At 45.6% G+C, this 25,335-nt stretch overlaps 1 protein-coding gene across 1 annotated transcript in view; it reads right to left on the bottom strand.

Moving 5' to 3' along the window:
• The window catches only part of LONRF2 (LON peptidase N-terminal domain and ring finger 2), a 264,732-nt gene that overhangs the window by 94,039 nt on the left and 145,358 nt on the right, over positions 1 to 25,335 (bottom strand). The window contains exons 5-7 of the mRNA XM_085622770.1: positions 23,907 to 24,135; positions 18,428 to 18,530; positions 6,365 to 6,479 (exon numbers count right to left, since the gene is read on the bottom strand). Coding sequence (XP_085478896.1) covers positions 6,365 to 6,479; positions 18,428 to 18,530; positions 23,907 to 24,135 — 447 coding nt within the window. The remainder of the gene's footprint in view (positions 1 to 6,364; positions 6,480 to 18,427; positions 18,531 to 23,906; positions 24,136 to 25,335) is intronic.

Raw genomic sequence — 25,335 nt, 5'->3', positions numbered from 1 at the left:
CTTTGTTATTCAGACGCCTGTTATCGCGTATGATTTGTGTTGATAGCAGAGACGCATGTAGAGCTTACCAATGGTTCCAAATTGTTCTGTTTAAATAATTTCAAAAAAAGACTAGCTATAACAAAAGGGACAGCAAACAACACATATACAAATAGGGGGAAAGTTCACCCTGCAACACAGGATTTGAAGAACTAAGCAGGAATACTGGCACGGAAGCGAAATAAGAATAAATACGTCCCTGAATATATTTCCCTAAACCGTAAAAAGATAGTAACGCGGTAATAAGGTTCCGTGAACTAGAATCTTGTAGAGAACGAGATGTTTATCATTAGATCGGTTTTGAACGTGCTAATAGTTGTCTTTATTTATCTCTGATGCAGTGTTTGACTACAGGACTGCACCTAACACACGAGATCTGCATGATGCCAGTAGGCACAGGGCAGTAGGTGAGCGCCGGAAGTTCTGAATAATCGACTGGATGAAAGAGATATACATGATCACTATGCATGGTGATATATTTAAGAAATGAATAAACAACACAACAAGGGAATGGGTGCCTGAATAGAGAGCTATAGGATTGATGACTAGAAAATACATTATAGCCACAATCCTTTTCACTCATAGTCAATCACAAGCAGTATGATGATCACGTTGTGTGGTGTATAGATGTGGATGTGATGTGGCGGTGAGCAAACTGGAATGATTAATGTATTACACTAAGCCCTAACATAGAGAGCACATAGTCAGGTGGTACACCATCACTACAACTAAGAACCAACGACTACGAGCACAAGACGGGCTGTAGATAGATTCATGTTGTTGTGTCGTCAAAGAAACACATGTTAACTTTGTGTCCCATGTCCAATAGAAAAATTCTACTGAAGTCGGAAGGCACATACGGACAGGTGAGTGCATTAGGCCTCACGTACGAATGAGTTGCATGTAAGCACATGTACAGCTTAATCGCAGGGACCTTATAGCATAAGGAAAAGAAAGATATCGCCCTGACGAAGGCCCCAAGACCCGATTGGGCTACAAGACGGGCCGAAACATGTTGGCATACGGTAGCGGGTACAATTGAACAAATCGAGTTCAAAGAAACCCCGACAATAAGTTTTTACTGATATCATGAGTGCCCAATAATAAATAATTTAAAATAGGGTACACTCATAGGTATTTTTAATCTGATCTGGTTCCCTGCCTAACCAGTGGTTCATTTATCTAGGAACTCCCAGTATATCTTTGGTTGAGTCCGCCCAGAGAGTACCATCTTCTCTGGGTGTGGAGTAATTGCCTATGATGAAGCATGTCACTATTACGTGAGTGAGGCTTTTACTTCAATATCTTTGATATTCCACCTGTCAAGTAGATAGTTGAACAACATCTTTCCACTACTCTGAATCTGGTATTTCGCCAATTCAATAGTGGTTGCTTTTTGTGAAAAAAAAAAAAAAAAACCACCTGGTGGATGACAATGCCTGGGGCTCGGAAGAGCAGAGCGAAGTCGACGCTCTAGCAGGGTGCAACCTCACAGAAGCAAAGCTAGACAGGCCCTCCCCTCTTCTAGAGCTGAAAATATAATTGAAAAGATCTGCTGTGATATTGCATATTTTGTGTTTTTATATTATGTGAGCTAGTGAAATGTATGGTCCTAAATGTATGGTTTGTTTTCGTCAACCATATATGTGGCACAAGTAATCCATAATTTGACTACCACGTCTGTACAGCAGGTTAAAAACCCCACACCAGATTAATAACCCAACCCTCATAATTCTGAGCATCATGAGGAGTCCTACTTAAAGTATTTCTGACTGAAAGTTATTGTTGCCATTAAAAAATAGAAATATAGAAAAAATAATAAAGAAAGATTATAACAAACATGCTGCTTTTTATTGAATTTGTGCTCCACAGGAAAATCAGGCCCTCCACTTGATGTGTGCATGTATTACCAGGAACGTTTAAAACTACTAAATTTTGATCTGGATACAATGGTTACATCTCTTCGGAATGCGAGATGGAGAGCCTTTCCTAAGATCTTGTAAATATGCCGGCGAAGGCCAACCACTAGAGAAGCTGCTCTGCAAAAGTCTTGCATGGAGCAAGGGCAACAGGACAGGCTGGCATGGACCTTCTTTGCATGAGCTTCAGACTTATCATATCTTGCATCTGGAGAGCACCCAGATGTAGAAGAGGACAGTTGTATGCCTAATAAAACCCTTTAGTTGTATATCTTTCTAAGATGAATTGCAAAAAGAAATCAAATTAAATTACTGGCTCATCACCAGGACTTAACTTATTATTTTCCCGAGACAGTCAAAAGTAGAATTAAAAAATTATAGAACACAATTCTCAAGAGGAACTGATGCAAGCGCATCTAAATGACTGGGTGAGAAACTGCTTGAACACAGAGTTGGAGCAAGCTGAAGGATAACTAGGAGTGTTGAATTACTGGCTTTGGATTTAGTATAAGAGCAAGCCAACTCTTAATAGGTTGATTTTCAGGGATAGTCTTTCTTTAGCAAACTCTATAGTGATTCTCTGGCTGTGTTACATCCAGTCTTTATTGACAGCTTTGGGCCGCCGTAGCCTTTTCACGCTGCCTGAGGAAATTGTAAAGGCTATTTGTGAGTCAAACTGAATTTTTTATATCTCATCTCGCTGTTCTCAGGGAAGATCAGGAATTGTGTAAACCAGCTATTCGGGCATACTGTCTGATAAAAGAAAAAGGTTAGTTCTACGGAACCATAACTGACCGGGTTAACAATGTTTACCACTGTCAACTCTTATCCAGGTTTAGCTTGAATTCCTTTCCCCCCCACTAGTCAGCCCAGAAGGCTTTTTAAGCCCTTGTGAGTGTGATGCAACTTCAGCTCAGTCCATGATACATGCTGTGTTCAGTTCCAACAAGTAAGACCAGCAATGGTGTTCCTCTCTATGTTGTGAGAAATACTTACCTGTGTAAAGATGGGCCACTTTTAAAGTAGTATTGTTATGATTCGAGGGGCTTGGTCTTAATCGTCTGTATTTCAATGATTGCAATACATTTCTGTATATTGGATCAACTTTTTAACTGTACATGGAGCAATTGTACTTTTCTTATTATTTATGTTTTAGTGACTGTGTTTAATGTACCTCATCTATTTGTGAATTGATTTGTATGCTTCATGAGCTTTTATCTAATTTATATGTTTAAAGGTAATTTAAATAACAGAATGAAGAGATTATCTATTATTAGCTGGAGCTGCGTAATGAATATTCAATTGTGGAATCCGAAGGATTGCTCTGGCAGAGGCTGGAAATCAAATGGGTCAATGTGTGGCACCCTCGGTGAAGTCTGTGAGAGAGAAATACATGCATGCTGTAGGTCTGGTTATAAACAAGTTCATATTGGTAACGGCACTGTCACAAGCCAAAGGCATTTGCATAGTACCATGTTACTTGCTTAGACAGTGTGATGATCAGAGATGCGATCCAGTATTGTCCACAATTTCACCTCCTTGGGCTTCAGCATCCATTATGGGGCACTGCAGACAATGCACATGGTTGTCACGTCAGCAGTCGTTCATCTTTGGCAAAGGCAGCCTCTGAGGCTAATCAGACAGATGGTCATCCTTGGTAGTTGCAGCCCCTGGGTCGATGAAGGTAGGCATCACCTTCAGTAGTTGCAACCTCCAAACGGATGGCAGGCTAAAGTTGCAGCTTCCAAGCCAATGCAGTGGCTCCTCATCTCTAGTGCCAGCACCAGACATCAGGGTCAGCATAAAAATGCTAAGCAGCCCAATGACAATATAGTGCTTAACTTTTTAAGTAGCTGAAACCTGCAACAGGAGAACCCTCAAAATGTGGTTCAGCTTAGGCTTTACTCAGTGCAGGGAGTCTGCTACTTCTGGGTGTTCCATGTGCCAGAAACCTGCTGGTGTTCTCCTTCTGAACAGTCTATCCTGCTACACAGCCAGGACCTCTCCTCTCCAAGCAGGCAGGCTTCTAGACATTTAGGCAGACCCTCAACTTCATCAGCAAGTTGCAGACATCAGGTGAAGCCCCCCCAACCTCTGGGAGCCTGGCTGTCATGCAGACATGAGTCTTGTCCACACAGCAATCCTTCGCATATTCTGATGCGCACTTCCTCCCTCGGTCAAGAAGAACTAGGAACTCAAACAAAGTGGGGAGGTTTGTGTCCCATTTTTATACTAATTTTCCAGAAAGGGGATTTGGATTCATCGTTTAAGGCTTTAGAACCAGTTTGGTTTGGTACTCTTAGCTTCATTTTCTGCCCGTTGCTCAGACAGTTTATTTGTGCATTTACAGCAGGTAGCACTTGTGCTGGATCCAAGCAGAGGACCCAAAAATAAAAGCACAATGAAGTGTGACATATCTGCACCTGGTTATTATCTGCCTTCCAGAAGCAGTAATAAGGGACAGACAAATGGGTAACCCCAGCATAGAAACACCCTCACCTTGAACAAACAAACCTGCAGTGCCCACCCCTATCATTAACCAAATGGCAGTACACAGGAAAAATTATTCAGCAGCACTTAGCCTTAGTTAATAAGGTCCTCACTGAAAAGGCAGCCCGGTCTCCACCCTCCCCTCTTCTGTGTCTGGCTCGCCCCCCTCCAGCAAGAGGAACACAGAATTTACACTTCCACTGCCCATGGAAGCTGTGGACATCAGCCATGCTAAACGAGGGGCCACCTGAAACCGATTCAATTGGTCTTACAAATCAGGCTATCACCACACACAAAGTCTTGCTACCTCACGTGGCGCACACCTATTAGACATACACTACCTCAACATGCACAGGGAAAGTCAGCACAAGGTCTGGGGTTTACATTCAAAGCCAACCTTTACACGAGAGGAGTCCACAGACGATGCTCTCTCCAAATACAGCGAAAAAGAACTGGTAATACTAAAGATTCGCAAAAACTCAATACAATTCCCCATCACTTTAGTGACTTACACAGGGCATGGACAGCAGTCCTACACAGTTGGCACACTTTGGAGGTATATCCACGTCAAACAGGTTCTAGATCTCTAATTTCCAAGGACAGGCCTGGCCCCTGAGCACACTCTAGATGAGTGTGACGCAAGGGTCAAACAAAAAATCAGGATACCAGTTTCACATGCAATTGAACACTCAGATAAGAGGGTCACAGTTGGCCAGGAAGGGGACATTCCCTACCCAACAGATATTTTCTGTTAAAATGTCTTTCTGCATCATCCTTGTTCCTGATTGCTGCAATATTTCTGTACAAGTCATATATACACCCAGTCGGGATATGGGCTTGTAGGTATAAATTGCATTTTGACTTACTGGTAATCTCTTATTTTATAATTCTTTAGCCAAAAAGGGCATAACTTAATTTGACTGTATATAATTGTTGAGTATGATAATACCGCAGACCATCTAAAATCTAGAAACATCCTTAGCTAGACGTAGTTTTTGATACCGTGTTCTACATGCTGTCCTTGCAAACATACTCAGATATTGGCGCAATTTACCAAAATTAATCACTATATAATCCAAACATTTTTCATCTACTGTCACAATTGCTACATACAATGTTTCTGACTGAAATATTATATTTATGTCAGAATAAACTGAAAACAAAAGTGTCCAAAGAGTTGGCTTACAGTTTCAAGGACTGATCTCAATAAGAGCTGCAGTGTACCAGCCTAAGTGGTTAAGTTACCTCATACTATTTCTCCATTAGTCCATTTTTTGTGCCCATAAAAATATGCAATGTAATTCAACGGATTGCCTTACCTCTGCTATCACCAACACATGACCAAATACATTCATATACAGGTTTTTAACCCTTGCTGTATATTCAATCGCCAAATAAATATAGGCTTTTCTTAAACTTGCTTTTGAAGATAGTGTGTACCACTTCATTATCATTTGCACATTTTGCTGGCTTCATTATCTGCTTAGGGTGTGTCACAGAGTGACAGACTTTACACAGTAAAACTGAACTTTATAGAGCATATGGTTCCTTCAGCATGAGCTTGGTGATATTGTGCACAATATATTATGTACTGCTTGTGTTTTCCTCGGAAGCATAATCCACTAGGACAGTCTGACCCAAACTCTCATCGCCCTTTCACATAGCAGGTGGTAGCAGGGTGTATGAAGCACTCGCTTGAGACTCAATGTTCTTTGATGCAGTAATTGCAGGAAAATATTTGCACCCTTGGGTGACTAACAAGTACTACAAACGTCCAGAACACCAAAACACAGTTTCTTACCACATTACAAAGAACACGTGATGGCAAGCACACACTCTGTACACATATCTGAAAATAACAAGCTCAAAATAAAGTACAATTGCTCTGTGTCCTAAAGACACTTTTAACATCTCACCTCAGAAAGGATTTCTTTGCACAGTGGACAGTGTGGGTTGTGGTCAAGGCAGCGCTCAAGGCATTTGAGGCAAAAGGTGTGTCCGCAAGGCGTCGTGACTGGCTCATAGAACAGCCTACATGAAATACAAGAAAAGATAGTTACTGTAGTGGTAGCTGGAGTGCAGAATTATTCTGTGAGAAATGAAGGACCAAAGCCACCTTTTTGCCTCTTACTTCAAGTTTGATTTTGCGCTTAGTTCTGAATTTAAAATGAAGAGCGATTTTCAGTCTTATCATCTAGCTCTGGAAAATCACACAGTTCTGATGAAAAAGAAGAATAGTCAGAAGAAATAATGTAGGCTTTAGAGAACAAGGCCCTTTACACTACTTATGAATTTCTTCACTAGATAATAAGAATGTAACTAACCTAACTTATCAGAACTCCATGAGCATTAAGCACTATGAGTAAATAATATCACTATAAAAAAAGAAATCACTGTTCCTAGCAATGCAAGCACAGAACCAACTCTTACTTCAATGCATAAGTTATCTAAAACTATAGAGCTCTTTATAGAAGTCAACCAGCTAAATAATAAGTGGCAATTTAAGAACCCTTGAACATTTTAGAAAGCATGGACGAATGCTGTTCTTAACAACCACAGGCACTATTATTCCCATAGAACCACATCTCGGGTCTAAGATTTTGAGTGATAACTGCAAAATAACCTGCAATATAAAGAAGAAATAAACCCTTACATTACACATATTTATGTAAAATAACAGCATGCAGCCTGCAGAGTAGGAAGGAGCAGAGGAAAGAAAATATCCTAGTAAAGTTGGAGAAACACTGCCTGCTCAAATATGCTCAAGCACAATGTTCTGGCCAAGGCAGAGACAGTTACAAAATGTTGCAGAGGGAGCCTAGTTGTAGCTTTATCCATCCACACAGTAGGCATCTTCCTGCGATAAGTCAATGTAACAGTCCTAATGATGCAGGAAAGGAGGGAATAGGTTATCTGTTAGAAGACAGACAAGGTGAACTAGGTGAGCTCATATGAACGAGATCTGAGAATCGCATTCATGAATTAGATTAGTTTACGTGAAGGCTCAGTGAGTTGGAGACACTATTCACAACCTCCAGTACTGTGGATCCAGGGTGACTGGGATCCAGGGATGGTATGGGTATCTTGTCTTCTACAGCAACCGTGTGCTCTTAGAATGTTATGGACTTTGGAAAGCCAGACTCTTATAAATCTCAGACTGTCTTCTTTGACTCGAAAATGATTGGAGCAGTGCACTACCAAATGTTCAATTGAAGTCACACCAAGTGGTCCATTTTCTTTCCATAGAAATAGTCTTTATTGTAGTTATCCAACCAAAAAATGAAGAACGTCTCAGCCAACGCGTTTCGTTCAAAGAATTGAACTTCGTCAGGGCATACTTGAGAGTGAATCTTAATCCCACAGTAAGTCCACTATCTGTATCGTAGGTAGTCCGTCTCTAAAAGGAGCCTATAACGTTGACGTGGTATTTCCATGTAATTTCATAATATATGGCATGTCTGGTGTAAACGTGAATGCCTCCTTGATAAGGGCACAGCCATAAATTCGAGCCTGCGACCGTCCGCGCTCCTTCCTCAAACCGCCACCGGGTGTATGGTCACATATAGTGGACTTACTGTGGGATTAAGATTCACTCTCAAGTATGCCCTGACGAAGTTCAATTCTTTGAACGAAACGTGTTGGCTGAGACGTTCTTCATTTTTTGGTTGGATAACTACAATAAAGACTAATTCTATGGAAAGAAAATTGACCACTTGGTGGGACTTCAATTGAACATTTGGTAGTGCACTGCTCCAATCATTTTCGAATTTTGTCTATCTGCTTGGCAGTCTGTGTCCTTTAACGGCGGATGCAGGAGCATTTTGGTGCACACCCGATATAATCACATTATTATTCATACTATATGGGAACACAACAAAGAGGTGCGGCATTTGGAGTCCGCCGTTAGTTCTTGTCCTTTTAGATGTCTTCTTTGACTCCTCATCATTGGAAAAAGAAGAATCGGCTATGTAACAAAATGTGTTATGGCCATGAAAATGTTTTGGCTTATTGTGCACTACAATTAATAAAATGGTTCAAATTGGAAAGAGCATGGATGGACAGAAGAAATACCTTAGCCACACTGATTTTAACAATGACTGTGTTGAGACCAACTGCCTTATCCTGATTGCTGTCTTTTGGAAGAAAGTCCTGTTGTGGCATGAAATGACCCTCTGGTATAGATCAGGAAGGGCAGTGTGCAGGATTTATTTAACTTTCTTTATACAGCAAGAACAGACATTCTGATGCAAGATGAAGAGTGGTAGATGTTCTATCTCAGCATCAGCCTGTCGCGGATACTCCCAGCACATAAACACATTTCATAGGTAGTAGGGATTACGAATACAGAGGGATGAACATATGCAAGCACAGGCAGACACACACACTTCCCCTTATTGACTGACCAAAAAAGAAACAAAAACAAGCACGGCCCTGGATTGGAAATCTGATCTCTCACTCATCTCACAAATACAATTTTACCTTTCAGTAGTAACATTTACTATATACTCAGACGCAAGTGTACCATTTGTATACAACACAAAGCTCAGCACACTACCAGACATAATGATATCCTTCAATCTCACTTGTTACAGTTATGCCTCAAACTGTAAACACCCCAAAAAACTGTGCTCCTGTATCAAAGTTCCTGACTATCTAGCACTGAATCTGTTGATGTAGCACATCCACCTTAAGCTTAGCTCCTCCAAACCTGAGAGCCAAATTGAATATGCTACTTACCAGTATGCATCTGTTCTTGGCATGTAGGGCTGCTGACATTCATATCTGTGCATAGATCGCCGCCTAGTGTTGGGTCCGGATGTTTGCACGTTGTTGTCCTGGAAGAGTCTTCGAAGTATCCTTGGATAGGTGACTCCTCCCCTGGACTACAGTGCGCATGGGCATCCTCTCCATCCTCAGATTGTTTTTCGCCATTGTGGCAGTGATGGAGTAGATACAGAAAGTGATGACCATGCTTGCAGTAATTCTGAGAGCTGCAGCTGCGACAGGCGCCGGGGAGGAGGGAGGGCGATATGAATGTCAGCAGCCCTACATGCCAAGAACAGATGCATACTGGTAAGTAGCATATTCAGTTCGAGGCATGTGGGCTGCTGAATTCATATCTGTGCATAGAATACATAGCAGTGCCCTCTATTAGCGGCGGCTACCCGTGCCAGCTGCAGCGGTCTGAAAAAGTGTCTTGAGAACAGCCTGTCCTACAGCTGCCTGCTGTTTTGATTGCACATCTACACAATAGTGTTTTGTAAATGTGTGTGTAGTGGACCATGTGGCTGCTCTGCATATATCATGCAGGGGAATATTTCCTAGGAAGGCCATGGAAGCCCCCAACTTACGTGTTGAGTGGGCTCGTGGTGGAATAGTTAATGTGCGTTTTGCCTTTTGATAACAGATTTGAATACACTTAACTATCCATCTGGCTATCCCTGCTTTGGAGATGGCGTTACCTTTGTGGTGTGGGGCAAAGGCAACGAACAGTTGTTTTGTCTTCCTGAATGGTTTAGTCCTGTCGATGTAGTACATGAGGGCCCTCCGTACATCTAGTGTGTGTAGTGCCCTTTCTGCAACAGTTTGTGGGTTTTGGAAGAAAACGGGCAGTTCAATAGTCTGATTCATGTGGAACTGCGATATTACCTTGGGCATGAATTTGGGGTCGGTACGTAGTACGACCCTGTTGGCGTGAACCTGAATAAATGGCTCTTGAACGGTTAGTGCCTGGAGTTCACTAACTCTTCTTAGGGAAGTGATCGCTACTAGGAAGGCCACTTTCCAGGTAAGGAATTGAATCTCGCATGAGTGTAGAGGTTCAAAGGGTGGACCCATCAGGCGTGTGAGGACCAAGTTGAGGTTCCACATTGGAGCCGGTGGGTGACTAGGTGGAATGACCCGTTTGAGCCCTTCCAAGAATGCTTTGATGGCAGGCACTCTGAATAGAGAGAGGTGCTGCCTGGTTTGCAGGTAGGCTGATATTGCGGTCAAATGGACACGTATAGAGGTGTACGCCAGATTGCATCGGTATAGGTGTAAGAGGTAACAGATGATGTTGTGGATGGATGCGTCCAGCGGGTTGATGTCATTATTACCGCAATAAATGACGAACCTTTTCCATTTGGCTGCATAGCAAGCCCTGGTAGTGGGTCTCCTGGCCTCCTTGATGATGTCCATACAGTCAGGTGGCAGGTTGAGATAGCCAAACTCTAGGACTTCAGGAGCCAGATCGCCAGGTTCAGCTGTTGCGGATCTGGGTGCTGAACCTCTCCATGGTTCTGCGTTAAATGCGCGGGTTTGATCCGCAGCCTTTGATGCGGCACCACGGAGAGTTCGAGGAAGGTGGTGTACCACGGCTGGCGTGCCCACGTGGGAGCAACTAGGACGAGTGTCAGGGAGTGTTGTCGTAGTTTGCGAGCCACCAGCGGTATCAGCGGCGCTGGGGGAAAAGCGTACGCAAATCTGCCGGACCAGTTCATCCATATCGCATTGCCCTGCGACTGCGGATGTGGGAATCTGGCGGCGAAGCTTTGGCATTTTGCGTTTTCGCTTGTCGCGAATAGGTCTATCTCTGGATGACCCCACTGCTGGAAGTACGGTTGGAGTACTGATGGGTGTAACTCCCACTCGTGCATCTGGTGGCTGTGTCTGCTGAGCAGATCCGCCATCTGGTTGTCCTTGCCAGGGAGGTGTTCCGCCATGAGGAACATGTTCCTCTGAATGGCCCACTTCCACATGCTCTGAGCCAGATGAGACAACTGTGGAGAGTGTGTTCCTCCCTGCTTCTGTATGTAGTACATGGCAGTCATGTTGTCCGTCCGGATCAACACGACTTTGTTGCACAGATGTACTTTGAATGCCTTCATGGCCAGGAAGATTGCCATCAGTTCCAGAAGGTTGATGTGCATCTTCTTCTGTTGTGTCGTCCATAGTCCCTGCACTGTGTAGTGGAGTACATGAGCTCCCCATCCCTGGAGAGACGCGTCCGCTGTCAGTACTATTTGCGGAACAGGCTCTTGGAACGGTCGGCCCTTGCAAAGGTTTTGTGGATTCCACCAATGCAGAGAGTTGTATGCCCGACCGCTCACCAACACTAGTTCTTTCAACTGTCCTTGAGCCTGATTCCACTGACGTGCTAGGCACTCCTGAAGTGGGCGCATATGTAACCTCGCGTGCGGGACTATGAAGATGCAGGAGGCCATCATGCCTATCAACTGCATAAACACTCGCGCTGGAAGCGAGTGATTGTGTTTGAACTTGGAGATCAGCAGTTGTATGCTGTTGATCCTCACTAAATTTGGCTGAGCTGTGGCCGCCAGAGTGTCTATAGTCGCACCTAGGTACTGTTGTACGTGTGCGGGCTGGAGATGGGACTTTGGGTAATTTAGTGAGAATCCCAGACTGTGAAGAAGGTGAATGGTGCGGGACATGTGGCTTGCACATTGCTGGGCTGACTTCGCTTGAACGAGCCAGTCGTCTAGGTAGGGGTAGACGTGTATATGCTGCCTCCGTAAATGTGCTGCCACCGTAGCTAGGCACTTCGTGAAAACCCTGGGCGCTGTTGTCACGCCGAAGGGAAGGACCTTGAACTGATAGTGCTGCCCCTGAACAGTGAACCTGAGGTATTTTTTGTGTGAGGGGTGGATGGGTATGTGAAAGTACGCATCCTTGAGGTCCAGTGAGGCTAGGAAGTCTCCCTGCTTGAGAAGCGGAAGGACTTGCTGTAGGGTGAGCATGTGAAAGTGCTCCGAAAGAATGTACTGGTTCAGGGGTCTCAGGTCTAATATAGGCCTGAGCGACCCGTCCTTCTTTGGAATTAAAAAGTAGAGGGAGTACACCCCTGTACCCTGCTCGTGGATGGGGACGACCTCTATAGCGCCTTTTAGAAGCATACTTTGCACCTCTTGCTGTAAGAGCGTTAAGTGCTCTGAGGACATAGGACGGTTTCTTGGTGGTATTGTGGGTGGAGTGGAGGTTAACTCCAGACAGTAACCGTATTTTATAATATCTTTGACCCACCTGTCCGTGGTGATGGAGTTCCACGTGGACAGGAACCTTTGTAGTCTTCCCCCGACAGGTGTTATGTGGTCGGGAGGAAGGGAGAGGGCGTCACTGCTTGTTCTTGGGGGAGGACCTGGTGTTGCCGTAGCCACGTCCTCTGCCCTTTGTACTGGAGCCACGATATCCACCTCGGGTGTTTTTATCGTAGGTGGTCTGTGTATTGCCTTTGTTATACGTTGGTTGTGACCCCTGTCCTCTACCTGCCCCCTTGTTTCCGGGGCGACGAAAGGAGCCGCTCCGAAAGGACTGAGTTTGGAGGGCGCCCATGGACTTTGCAGTGTCCGTGTCCTTTTTTATCTTTCGAGGGTGGTGTCAACCTCTGGGCCGAATAAATAGTCGGGGTTGACGGGCTGGTTCAGTATGTTATTTTGTACCTCAGGCTTGAATCCTGAGATTCGTAGCCAGGCATGTCGTCGCAGCATGACGCTTGTGTTTATGGCCCTGGCAGCCGTGTCTGCAGCGTCTAGTGCACATTTGATGGAAGCATTTGTGAGTAGCTGCCCCTCTCTGATAAGAATTTCTGCACCTTCTTTGAACTGGTCAGGGAGATGTTGGAGTAGTTGTTCCAATGTATCATAGTGCGCTCTATCGTAGCGAGCGAGGAGCGCTTGAGTGTTGGCTATGCGCCATATGTTGGCAGCCTGGGCGGCAACTCGCTTGCCGGAGGTCTCTAGCACCTTGGACTCTTTGTCCGGGGGAGGAGCGTCACCTGTCGTTTGCGAGTGTGCCCTCTTGCGAGCATTCGCTACGACGATGGAGTCGAGTGGTAATTGTCCTTTGATGTAAGTAGGATCCCCAGGTGCTGATCTGTATTTTTTATCAATCCTGGGGTTTATCACTCGTGCCCTGGTGGGTTCCTTGAAAATGTCCTTAGCTGGTTTGAGGACCCCCTTCAGCATTGGCAGAGTTTTTACATGCCTTTCTGAGGATGCAAAAGTGTCCATTAGAAAGTCATCCTCGATGGTATCTGAGTGAAGCTGTACCCCATGGTTATTTGCAGCACGTTCAATAAGAGCGTTGAAAGCCGCAGTATCCTCCGTGGGAGATGTTTTCGCCCCATAGAGTTGTGGGTCCTGTGTATCGAGAGGTGCACTGGGGTCTGCAGGGTCGCCCCAAGTTTGATCAGGGTCCTGCTGGTCATCAGGGTCTGTGTCTACATGGTAGGGTGCTTGGTCATCCATGTAGTCCTCCAATGCATCCGTGTCGGAGCGCGTGGGGGAGAACCGGCGTGGATCCTGGTAGGAGGAATGGAACGGTTCATAAAGGAGAGGTTCTGATTCCACCGGCAGCTTCCTTTTTAGTGGGATCCTGAAAGGGTCCAATGGCGGTTCCGAAGTTATTCTTCGGTCGTGGAGAATCATCCTGCCAGTGTCGGCGTCGATGACCCGTGACGGAGACGTCTCGTCCGGTGGAACCGGAGTCTGGGTAACCCGTGTCCTGAGTTGGAACATCTTCGGGATTGTTGACGGAGGCAAGCCGAAGGTAATGTTGGCTGGCCCCGTAGAGGTTGCTGGAGCTCCGATCGGGCCGGAACCCGACGGGTCTTTGAGGGCCGCCTTTGGTTTGTTGCTTTGCGTCGCAGCAGGCCGCACTTGGGGCGTCTTTGAGGCTTTGGCACCGGGCAGGTTCGTAGAGCCGGGCGTGGATTTTTTCGGTGCCGGCGGGTCCTCGAGTCGAGGTGTGGAGATCACCGTCGACGTCCTCGATAGGTGAGGCATCGGCGTCGTCGAGGGAGCGACGCGAGGCGAAGCGGGCGGTATTGCCCTCGGTGTTGTTGGCGTCGGTAGCCGAGTAGGTTTCTCGGTGCCGATGGCCTTTTTCCGCTTGTCGACTCCGATGTCGCCCGATTCCAGTTCGGCACCGAAGTCCCTCTTGGTGCGGTCGGTGCCGACGCGTTGCGTTGGCGTCGAAGGCCTCGATCCCACTAGCGCTACTTTCAGTTTCGGTTTCGTATGAACCGGAGCAGCTTTCGGTTTCGGTTTTGTGGTAGGGAAACCAGCTGGCTTATGCAGCAATGGCTGCTGCTGAACGTCCGAGGCCGGGCCCGAGGGCGGGGCCGAGGAACTACGGGATGGGTCTCGGGTAAGGCCCGAAGGCGATCCCTCGACCGGAGCCAAAGGCTGTGGCGCTGGTGTTTCTTCGGTTTGAACAGGTAGGCCTTGTTCATCATTGGAGCTACTCTCTTCGGCCCCTAAGGCCTCCTCGTCGTCTCCTACCTCGGTGTCGTCTTCACCTCTGTGGAAGAGTGACTCGTCGCCCTCGTCCGATCCGGGGTCGTGTTCGGAAACGGGACTGGATGGTATGACTTCTAATTCTTCGACGTCGGCCTCGTCGAAGATGTCTGTTGGGGCCGGTGCCGCGTGCCGCGCCTCGAGTCTCGCCGCTCTTCGGTTCCTTAGAGTCTTCTTGGAACGGAACCGGGCACAGGCCATGCATGTCGATTCGTCGTGGTCCGGCGAAAGGCATTTGTTGCACACCGGATGGACGTCGATGTGTGGGTACTTCGCATTGCACACCAGACACCTTTTGAATGGCGTCCTGGATTCCATCGTCGAAGTAGTCGATGGTCAGGTAAATGCGAAAGAAGTCGGTGCCGAAAGTTAGTAAACTAACAAAATTCTATCGAAACCCGATCGATAAACAGTACCAACGCGAACTAAAGGCCTTTTGGCCTCGACCAAATATTTTCCTAACTTGAGCTAAGATAGCACATCCGAACCCAATGGCGGAAAAAAACAATCTGAGGATGGAGAGGATGCCCATGTCACTGTAGTCCAGGGGAGGAGTCACCTATCCAAGGATACTTCGAAGACTCTTCCAGGACAACAACGTGCAAACATCCGGACCCAACACTAGGCGGCGATCTATGCACAGATATGAATTCAGCAGCCCACATGCCTCGAACATATGGAAACTGGATCCAGCACCGTCACTCTGCACTTTTGCTCCTGGAACTTGGAATGTCACTAAATCCCTCCAAAGTAGTGAGGAACCTGGGAACGATAATTTATTCCAGCCTCTCAATATTCCACAGGTAATTTATTTGATCAAATCCTCCTCCTTCCTGTGCTATCTTTCAGCAGTTTGAATTTCCACAAACTGTACCAGTGACAACTTGGTTCTCACCTGTCTAGACAATGCAAAAAGATTTTAGGATGCTCCTAAGCACGATCTGCAGACTCCAGAATTTATCTGCCAGCGTCTACACCTCTGCATCCACATCACATCACTCCACCAATTCTTTATTATTCGATGGTAGCAAGACTTATCTTAAAGGTACACTGCACTCCCACTGGACCTTCCATGGTACTAGACCAACCTTACAGTGTAAACTTTGTAAAATAGTACAAAAGAAGGACCTCCGCTCCGGACTGCTCCCTTTTCTGAAGATCCCTCTTTAAGAGAGTTCAGTATTATTGGTTTATTTTGCTCAGGACAGAAGGCTGTGCTCTGGAAATGAATGCTGCAAGACCAAGAAACCTTCACAACATCCTCGAGGTCAGATGAGCTGTAAAGTCCAGGCTATTCCCATACACTTGGCCAGTATTAAGATCATCACATTGCCCATCTGATTAACAATACAGGGATGTTTTAGATTTATAAGCACACTATTTATTTCACACCTTTCTGACGCATTTCATTAATAAGCGTAGCAACACAACCGCAAAGCCCTTTAACCATAATGCACAACCTCCAACTTTTCCCACACAGAAAATAATATAAACACACTCTCCCACCCATACACAAGGGTGGTTCTCCTCTTTCCTGCCCACCAAGAAGTTCACTTGTGGGGAACAGTAGGTGTATTAAACACTATGCAAACGCTAGAAGTCAAAATAATAAAAAACAACACACAGAACCACATGAAAAGAATACATTAAACTATACATCCAATATACTTGCGTAAACAAATATCAAATAGCATAAAGGGCATGACCGACAAACAACAATCATCCTTCAGAAAGTACAAATCAGAATACATTTCAATAAAGCAAGCACAAAGAAAAGCAAATAAAAAGCACTCCAACTTAACTCACACAGGGTAACCATCATTCAACACCATCAGTCCTTTCATTCTCTCACCTTCTTCTCTTGACGCCTTCAATATTCCTAACATTCGCTCAATTACTCATATTACACCCACAGTCACCAGTGCTACGTAGTGAAAATAGAATCAGAAAGCTCAAATTCCTGTATGAGAAATGCACCACACTGTGAGGAACAAACCACTCACCATGACAGGCTGACTACCGATAGGAGTTTGCATCATCTATGTATATCACAATAATGGACATCTCAAGAAGAGAAGTTCGCAATCTTCCTGCACATAAACTTGGAATCTGACAGTGAAGTTTTTATCCTCCACACACACTAAAATGGGAGTCCTCGAGAGGCATCCACTCTCTTAACAAAGCCACACTATTATCAAGCATCCTACTGAGTGGTTTTAGTTCCCTTCACGTACATATAAACAGACATCCACAACCCCCATGCAAAACAACATAAAGCATTTCACCCAGCAGGGAACGCACCCTCCAAGCATAGCAACAGATTTAGGCATCCCCACCTAATGGAATGTGTACTCTCCACACTTAAGAATAGAGCTACCACCCTGTGGAGACTGCACTCTCTATAAAAAATGTGAACCCTGCCCCTTAGAGAGACAACTCTTCAATCAACGCAATGCAGACCACAAGAACACCCTTAGTTAGACTGCATCTCCTCTATGCACAATAGTTCAAAGTTGTGCACAACACAATAAATACACATGGCATCACATCTTCCGCCGTTTCGTTGCTGGAATAAACATGATGGTATCACAATCTCTACCACTTTTGGCACGTATATAAAAACAAAAAACAAGAATACCCCTAGTAACAACACATCCTCCACACCTAGTTGCCAAGAAAAATACACCACGCAACAAAGCTCCAAAAAAACAGACAGCACAACTACACAGAAAGAAACATACATCTGTACAAAGGCAAAACTTAAATAGCCGTTCTGAACAAAAAGGTTACTAATAACAACTATAACCTTTAGGACATGCACTCACTACCCTCAGGCTAAATTCAATTAAACACAAAGTTGCTGTTTGTGCTAAAACACTAACTGTTGCACTAAGAGGAGAAATAAAACTCCCTCTACGTTGCGGCAAAAGGCACAGATTTCATGCTAAAGTCCTGAAAGACCTCTTGTGGACTATCCCAAACACTGCTGCCACATGCTGGCTTTATCGCCACTCTTATTTCCTTTCTTATTACTGGACAGCTTAGCTTCCTTTTCTTGTTTGTCCCTCTGCTGAAGCATTGCCCATTTGCAATGTTTTTGATTGGCTGACCTGTATACTTCCGCTGCCACTTTTTAGGGTACTATTTGCTGGTCTATGAATAGCCAATAGGCTAACAACATTGGTGAACCTGCAGTTAGTTTCACTTCTACTCTGTTATCTCGGTCTATGTACTAATCCTATCACTCTGCATTCACTATCTAGTTCTCTGTGATTTTGATACTTGGTTTGAATACTTTCTAGGGTGTTGTTAATGTGCTTTATGTCTTTGAAGTCGCGAATCACACCAAAAACAGAGAAAGAACCATCTCAAATGATAACGACCGATTATTTGTGATGTGATAATCTCTTATTGAAGGGTGTGTGGAATTCATGCATCTGAAGACTATGTTAACACTATGTTAACAATAACAGTATCTATTGTGTGCAAAACCAAGAACCATTGACCAAGGGATATGAGTCAGGTTAAAGTGTGCAAAACCAAGAACCATTGACCAAGGGATATGAGTCAGGTTAAAGTGCTGTAAACAAAAGCAATGCGGTTAAATTTCAGTTTTACATTTTCTTCAAAAGTCAGAGGATTACTTGGTAACATCTGTGAAGACTAGAAAAAGTTAATGCATACCTCATACAAAGAGAACACTCAAAGTCCGAGCTATCCAGGTGGACTAGAGAAATTTCACAGACGCTTGAGGTGGTCACAGTTTTCTCAGGCAAAGTTTCTGCATCTAATAAAGAATTAAAATAATATGAAGTGAGCTTACAGTCAGTGACAATTTAACCAAGGACGGTAGAATGTTTTAAGAATGTAAAGAAATAACAGACTTGGCATTAACATTCTTGACCTGTAAAAGACCGAGCTTTGATTCATAGTGGTCAACAACGAGATGATAATTTATCAATACACACAATTTATTAGTTATTCGGCAATGATTAAATGAGGGACGTTACTTGCATTGTACCAACTGCTAAAATGGTGATTTCGAGTGCACACTTATGCAAGTCAATAAGCCAACAAAAATACCTAGCACACTGGAAAAGTAAATAAGTCATGGTTAGATTTGGCATTTAGATTTTAAGTGCGTTTCTTCACATATTTTTAACCAACTTCTCTGCCCTGCAATGTGCCACCATACATAAGCATAAGCAAAATGTTGATAGCTGGTTCACCTAAAGGGTGTCTGCTTCCTTTGCATGATCACCTGTTATGCTGTACTACTTCTGTAGGTGGCTTCATTTGCTGAAAGCTAATCAACCCATTGATGGTTGAAACATCAACTACTATTATTATCAAGGTCAGAAAAGGCCATATAACCTGCATGCTCACTTTTTTCTGCTTGCCTTAGATTCTCCATACTCTGATAAATTATTATGCTAACATTTACCCTCTCTCTCTCTGCCCACACAGACCTTATACATCATCTCTCAAGCACCTAGCAGCAAATACATTAAGCGGTATGGAGGATAGAAATGAATGAACACGAAAAAAAAGCGGTATCTCACCAACACATTGCTTATTGGTAGTGAATGATACCGACTGATGCTCGGGTCTGCAGTCACAGAGAATAACTTGGGACAACTGGAGGAGGATGAGTAATGGAGGAAAGCTATGCGGTCATACTGGGAACTGGAGATCTCAGTTCTGCTATGCCTCATGCAATTTAAATATTTGAATAGAACCTATTACACCCGTGAGATATTGTCGAGGATGGGTAGACAACAATCAGTGACCATTCAGAGATATAATTTAAAACAGGAGTTTTCTTTCATATAGTTGGTTTAATAATCCTGGCATACTGGCATAAAGTTAAGGCAACACTCTCTAAGGTCAATCAATCAATCAATCATGGCATTTATATCGCGCACTACTCACCCGGAAGGGTCTCAAGGCGCTTGGGGGAGGGGGTCTGCTACTGCTCGAACAGCCAGGTCTTGAGCTGTTTCCTGAAGGCGAGGTGGTCCCGGGTCAGCCGCAGGTGGACCGGTAGGGAGTTCCATGTCTTTGCCGCCTGGTAAGAGAAGGATCTTCCTCCGGCGGTGGCTCTCTGGAAGCGGGGGACGACGGCGAGGGCGAGGTTCGCGGATCGTAGCTGGCGGGTGGGCGAGTAGAAGGTCAGGCGGTCGTTGAGGTACCTTGGGCCCAGGTCGTGGAGGGATTTGTGTGCGTGGGTGAGGAGTCTGAACGTGATCCTTTTGTTGACCGGGAGCCAGTGCAGGTCTCTGAGGTGGCTCGAGATGTGGCTGCGTCGAGGGATGTCCAGGATGAGTCGGGCGGAGGCGTTCTGGATGCGCTGGAGTCTCTTCTGTAGCTTGGCTGTTGTTCCGGCATAGAGGGTGTTTCCATAGTCCAGTCTGCTGGTGACGAGGGCCTGGGTGACTGTTTTCCTCGTCTCGGTCGGAATCCATTGGAAGATCTTGCGGAGCATGCGGAGTGTGAGGAAACAGGATGAGGAGACGGCGTTGACTTGTCTGGTCATCGAAAGAGTGGAGTCCAGGATGAAGCCCAGGTTGCGTGCGTGGTCCGTTGGTTTGGGTGCGGTGCCTAGGGCCGGGGGCCACCAGGAGTCGTCCCACGCGGAGGGTGATGGTCCCAGGATCAGGACTTCTGTCTTGTCCGTGTTCAGCTTTAGGCGGCTGTCTTTCATCCATTCGGCGACGTCTTTCATCCCTTCGCGGAGGTTTGCTTTGGCGGTGTCGGGGTCTCTGGTGAGGGAGAGGATCAGCTGGGTGTCGTCGGCGTAGGAGATGATGTTCAGGTTGTGTTGGCGAGCGATGGCCGCTAGAGGTTTCATGTAGATGTTGAAGAGCGTAGGGCTGAGCGATGATCCTTGCGGGACGCCGCAGATGATCGTGGTGGCCTCCGAGCGGTAAGGAGGCAGACGTACTCTCTGTGTTCTTCCGGAGAGGTATGAGGTGATCCAGTCTAGGGCCTTCCCTTGGATGCCGGTGTCGTGGAGGCGTTGTACTAGGGTGCGGTGACAGACAGTATCAAATGCAGCGGAGAGGTCTAGGAGGATGAGTGCTGCTGTTTCGCCGTTGTCGAGCAGGGCACGGATGTCGTCGGTGGCTGCGATGAGAGCGGTCTCGGTGCTGTGGTTGGTTCTGAATCCCGACTGTGACGGGTCGAGGGATCCGTTCGTCTCGAGGAAGGCGGCCAGTTGCTTGTTGACGACCTTTTCGATGACTTTGGCCGGGAAGGGAAGGAGCGAGATGGGGCGGAAGTTCTTGTGGTCGGTCGGGTCCGCTGTTGGTTTCTTCAGAAGGGCGCTGAGTTCGGCGTGCTTCCAGCTCTCCGGGAAGGTTGCTGTGTTGAAGGAGGCGTTGATGATGTCTCGGAGGTGGGGTGCGATGGTGGGGGCCACTTTGTTGAAGACGTGGTGAGGGCACGGGTCGGTCGGGGATCCGGAGTGGATGGTGTTCATGATGCGAGTCGTGTCTTCAGGGGTCACCTCGGTCCATGTCCGGAGGATGGTGGCTGGGTGCGTGGGTTCGATCGGTGGGTGCGGGGGGTGAACGCCGAAGCTGTTGTGGATGTCGGCGACCTTGTGGTGGAAGTACGAAGCGAGGGAGTCGCAGAGGTCCTGTGAGGGGGCGATTTCGTTGTTGCCGGTGATGGGGTTGGAGAATTCCTTGACGATGTTGAAGAGCTCCTTGCTGTCATGGGCGTTCTTGTCCAGTCGTTCCTTCAGAGATTTCTTCTTGGTGGTGCGGATGAGCTGGTGGTGTCTGCGGGTGGCGAGTTTGAGGGCGGTCATGTTGTCGGCGGTCTTGTCGAGGAGCCAGGTCTTCTCCAGGGTGCGGCAGGCCTTCTTGGAGTCTTTGAGTTCGTCGGTGAACCAGGGGGCTTTCTTGCTTCTCGGCCTGATGAGTGGGTCCTTCAGTGGGGCGAGGTTGTCGGCGCTAGTGGACAGCCACTGTGTGAGGTTGCAGGCTGCTGTGTTAGGGTCCGGTGTCCGGCTGGGGGGGTTCTGGCTGAGGGAGGTGGTGAGCTGGTCGGCGGTGATCTTGCTCCAGTTTCTGTGTGGAACCTGCTTCGGGTGGTGGTGGGCCGTGTTCTTTGCGAAGCTGAAGTGGACGCAGCTGTGGTCGGTCCAGTGGAGTGCGGTGGAGCGACTGAAGGAGACGTACTTGCTGGAGGAGAAGATAGGATCGAGCGTGTGTCCGGCTTGGTGCGTGGGGGTGTTGACCAGTTGCTTCAGACCGAGGTTGGCCAGGTTGTCCAGCAGGGTGGTGGAGTTGCGGTCGTTGTTGTTCTCCAGGTGGAAGTTGAGGTCCCCAAGGAGGATGTAGTCGGTGGAGTGGAGGGCGTGTGGGCTGATGAAGTCCGTGATGTCATCGCAGAACTGTGCCCGCGGTCCCGGGGGTCGGTAGATGAGGGTGCCTCTGAGGGTTGTCTGGGGGTCGATGTGGACCTGGAAGTGGAGGTATTCGGCAGCGCCGAATGTGTCGATGGACGCAGCCGAGATGCGAATGGTGCTCTTGTGTACGATGGCGATGCCTCCTCCGGTCTGGTTGATGCGGTCTCTCCTGATGATCTTGTAGCCGTCCGGGATGGCTATGGCGATGTCGGGGGCTGAGGAGGCGTTCATCCAGGTTTCCGTGAGGAAGGCGACGTCTGGGGATGCGGTGTCGAGGAGGTTCCAGAGCTCAACGGTGTGTCTGTGGACTGAAGTAAGGTACTGAGTGACTTTGAACTCTTTCCCAAGGTGAGACTCCTCAGGATCATGGAAGGTTGGGAGGGCTCTAGCGGGCAGATACCGGGTGGGCCTTGGATTCCTATTGGCCAAATGTTATACCTCATGGTATTGGTGCTATCCTTTGCAGAATGGCTGAGAGGTATGAACCACTGCTCTCAGATTGAAGAGGGAACATATCAGGCGATGGGATGCCCAGTCTAGTCAAGTCAGCTTTAGTCGGTGTAAATAATACCACCATAAAAGCATACTATTCGGAGAAAACAGTTACAAATGATGCCCAGTTAAAGATCTGGGGGCCTAAGTTGCATTACTTTGGGTGAAGTCTGAGGAAACAGGCTGAAAGGTTCTTCTCGTGCATAAAATGAATCTCATTATTTTGTCCACCCTTACTCAGCTGATTGGATGTAACACTTCATACTATGTTAAACTCAAAAATCAATACAGATTGCTTATGTAAAAAACAATAATTAATCTGATCCATCACACATTCTTTCATGTTCAAAAATGCAACACACAGATGCTCTTCATTAGGAAGTTACCACATCATGAGGCCTTAGCATATGGAGACTATATTTGCATAAAATATTTCACTTTTTCAGACCCAATATGTTCGCTTTCATACCAATTTATGGACATGCGGTTGTAGGGATGATCAAACATATACAAAGCTGCTACTGGGGGAGGTGGCAGTTTCTGCTGTTGCTCAGGCTGACTGAAGGCAGCATGGAGGTTTTTAGTGGCACATGTAGGCACTTTTAGGAGGGGAATGATGGAGAATAAGTCTATATCCTGTGCAATGTGCTGTCGGTCACAGCCTTTCTTTGGTCACTACTGGTGTAGGCCTCCATGGCATTAAAAACATTAAACCTTCAGATCAAGTCAAGACCACACACTAAGCATGAAGACTTCGGGAAGTGTTTAAACAAGGTGAGGGAAGAGCTTTAGGTATTTGCTCAGACTTTGGTGAGGATGATCTTGGATGATGGGCCTTACAAGCATGCAGTAGAAGGAGGGGTTGTGGCTGTAGAGTGTTACACTATCATTCACCCGGAGAAGTGAGTGAGCAGGAAGAAACTGAAAATATTAATTTTGGAGTCAATTTTGCAAGAGATGTAGGAATTGGACTATTCCCCAAACAGTACTGCAAAAAAAGAAAAACGAAGGCAGAGACAACTTAACTGTTTTACAAGATGGCAAGCTGTACATGGCAGCTAGAGGACAAATGTCCAATTGTTGCATCGATTCCCATTAAACACAATGAGTTGTGCTCAGAGGATCATTGATAACACTGGGCAATTGCTGGGTAAAAGGAGAATGCATTCTGGAGTTTTATTCTGAATAAAAAACAGAAACTGTGGAAAAACACAGAAAAATATAATGTGAAAGGAAAGAAAATTTAAAACCAACCCTTTTTCACAAATTTGCTTGGCATTTCCACAGCTTGTAAATCGCCTGAATTGCTTGAAAGTTGTCTTTTTAAACTGGCTCCTGGCAAATTAGACAAGACCACTTCCAAAGTCTTTTTTCTTTCTTCCTGTTGCAGGTCACTTGTACGGTAAGGCACTGTAGAAGAATCAGTGCTTGGAAGGAGGTTGGAAGCTTGGGATGTGGCTTTGGTTGATTGGTACACAGAGTCCTGCCAAAACAAAAAAAACACACGGGAGGTTCACACATAGGCTATGTGCAATTCCTCTATGTACAAACAGAACCTGAAACACAAATGCCAATGTGGCAACCTTCCTTGTTGCTGTACAATTAATAACTTCTACATACTTTCAAAGTGCCTTGCACCCTTAATGCTTCATTGCTTAAACACGCTATCCTTTCCCTGAAATAGCCTAAAAAATGCAGCTTTCCATTTCAAATATTCAAAACGATAAAGTAATATCTAATTGCATTAAAACAGTATTAAACATGCTAATCCATTTGCTCAGTATCTGATACATAACCATAAAAACATACAATTATTTACGTTGCTCCTAATGGTCTTCACAACAATCATAATAGTAGCAGTAGTAAAAACAAGGACATTGATTTAATTATAAGCGGGCTCTTCCAGCTCATTGACTCCACCCAACAAAGAAATGGCAAAGTCAAAAAGGACTGGCTTACCAATGCATGCAAATGCAAGCATTCACAAATGCAGTTTACATTGAATGCATCCACAGAATGCAGTTTATCACACTAAAGCCTCCTCTACTGGCTTTGCCAGTGCTGGGGAAAAAATTATTAAAAAAGGATTGCTTTCTGTATAGAATACATATTGTAAATTAAAAACATGAATTTGACAAAAAGCATGATAATGGAGTATAGTTTTCAGATGTAAAGTAGTCATTCACGTCTTCCAATGAATGCATTTGCTGCAAGGCAAAATGATGCACCAAAACTTTAACAGAATGAGATTAGACAGTGATACATCTCTGGGTGGCGGCAAAGCCCATTCTATGTTTTGTTTCAGAGAACTATTAAAAATACGTCTTACATACCACTGTGCTATCAACCCAGACCTAAAAAGGACTTCGACGGTCAACCAACCTAAAATGGGTAGACCAGCCGCTATGGGATTCAAAAGCAGCCCCATCTCATTTTATCACTGACCACTCCTCTACCTCTAAAACACTACAAACTGCTCAATTAAATCAATCAGTTTTTGTTTGAAATAATAGGTATCAGCACTAGAAACAACCAGTAGTTATTTATTTTGACGTAATGTGCATAATATATTACTTGTGCTTTTAACACTCATCTGGAGCACCCCCCAGAGAACGTACAATCAAAAAAAAAAAAAAAAAAAAAAAATATTCATCCCTGCTTCTCTATAATGGTACTGCCAGGT

This window comes from Triturus cristatus, chromosome 8 (genome assembly GCF_964204655.1).
Source record: "Triturus cristatus chromosome 8, aTriCri1.1, whole genome shotgun sequence".
Classification (NCBI taxonomy): domain Eukaryota; kingdom Metazoa; phylum Chordata; class Amphibia; order Caudata; family Salamandridae; genus Triturus; species Triturus cristatus.
The sequence above is the reverse complement of the archived record's forward strand: the minus strand, read 5'-3'. Positions and strand labels throughout refer to the sequence as shown.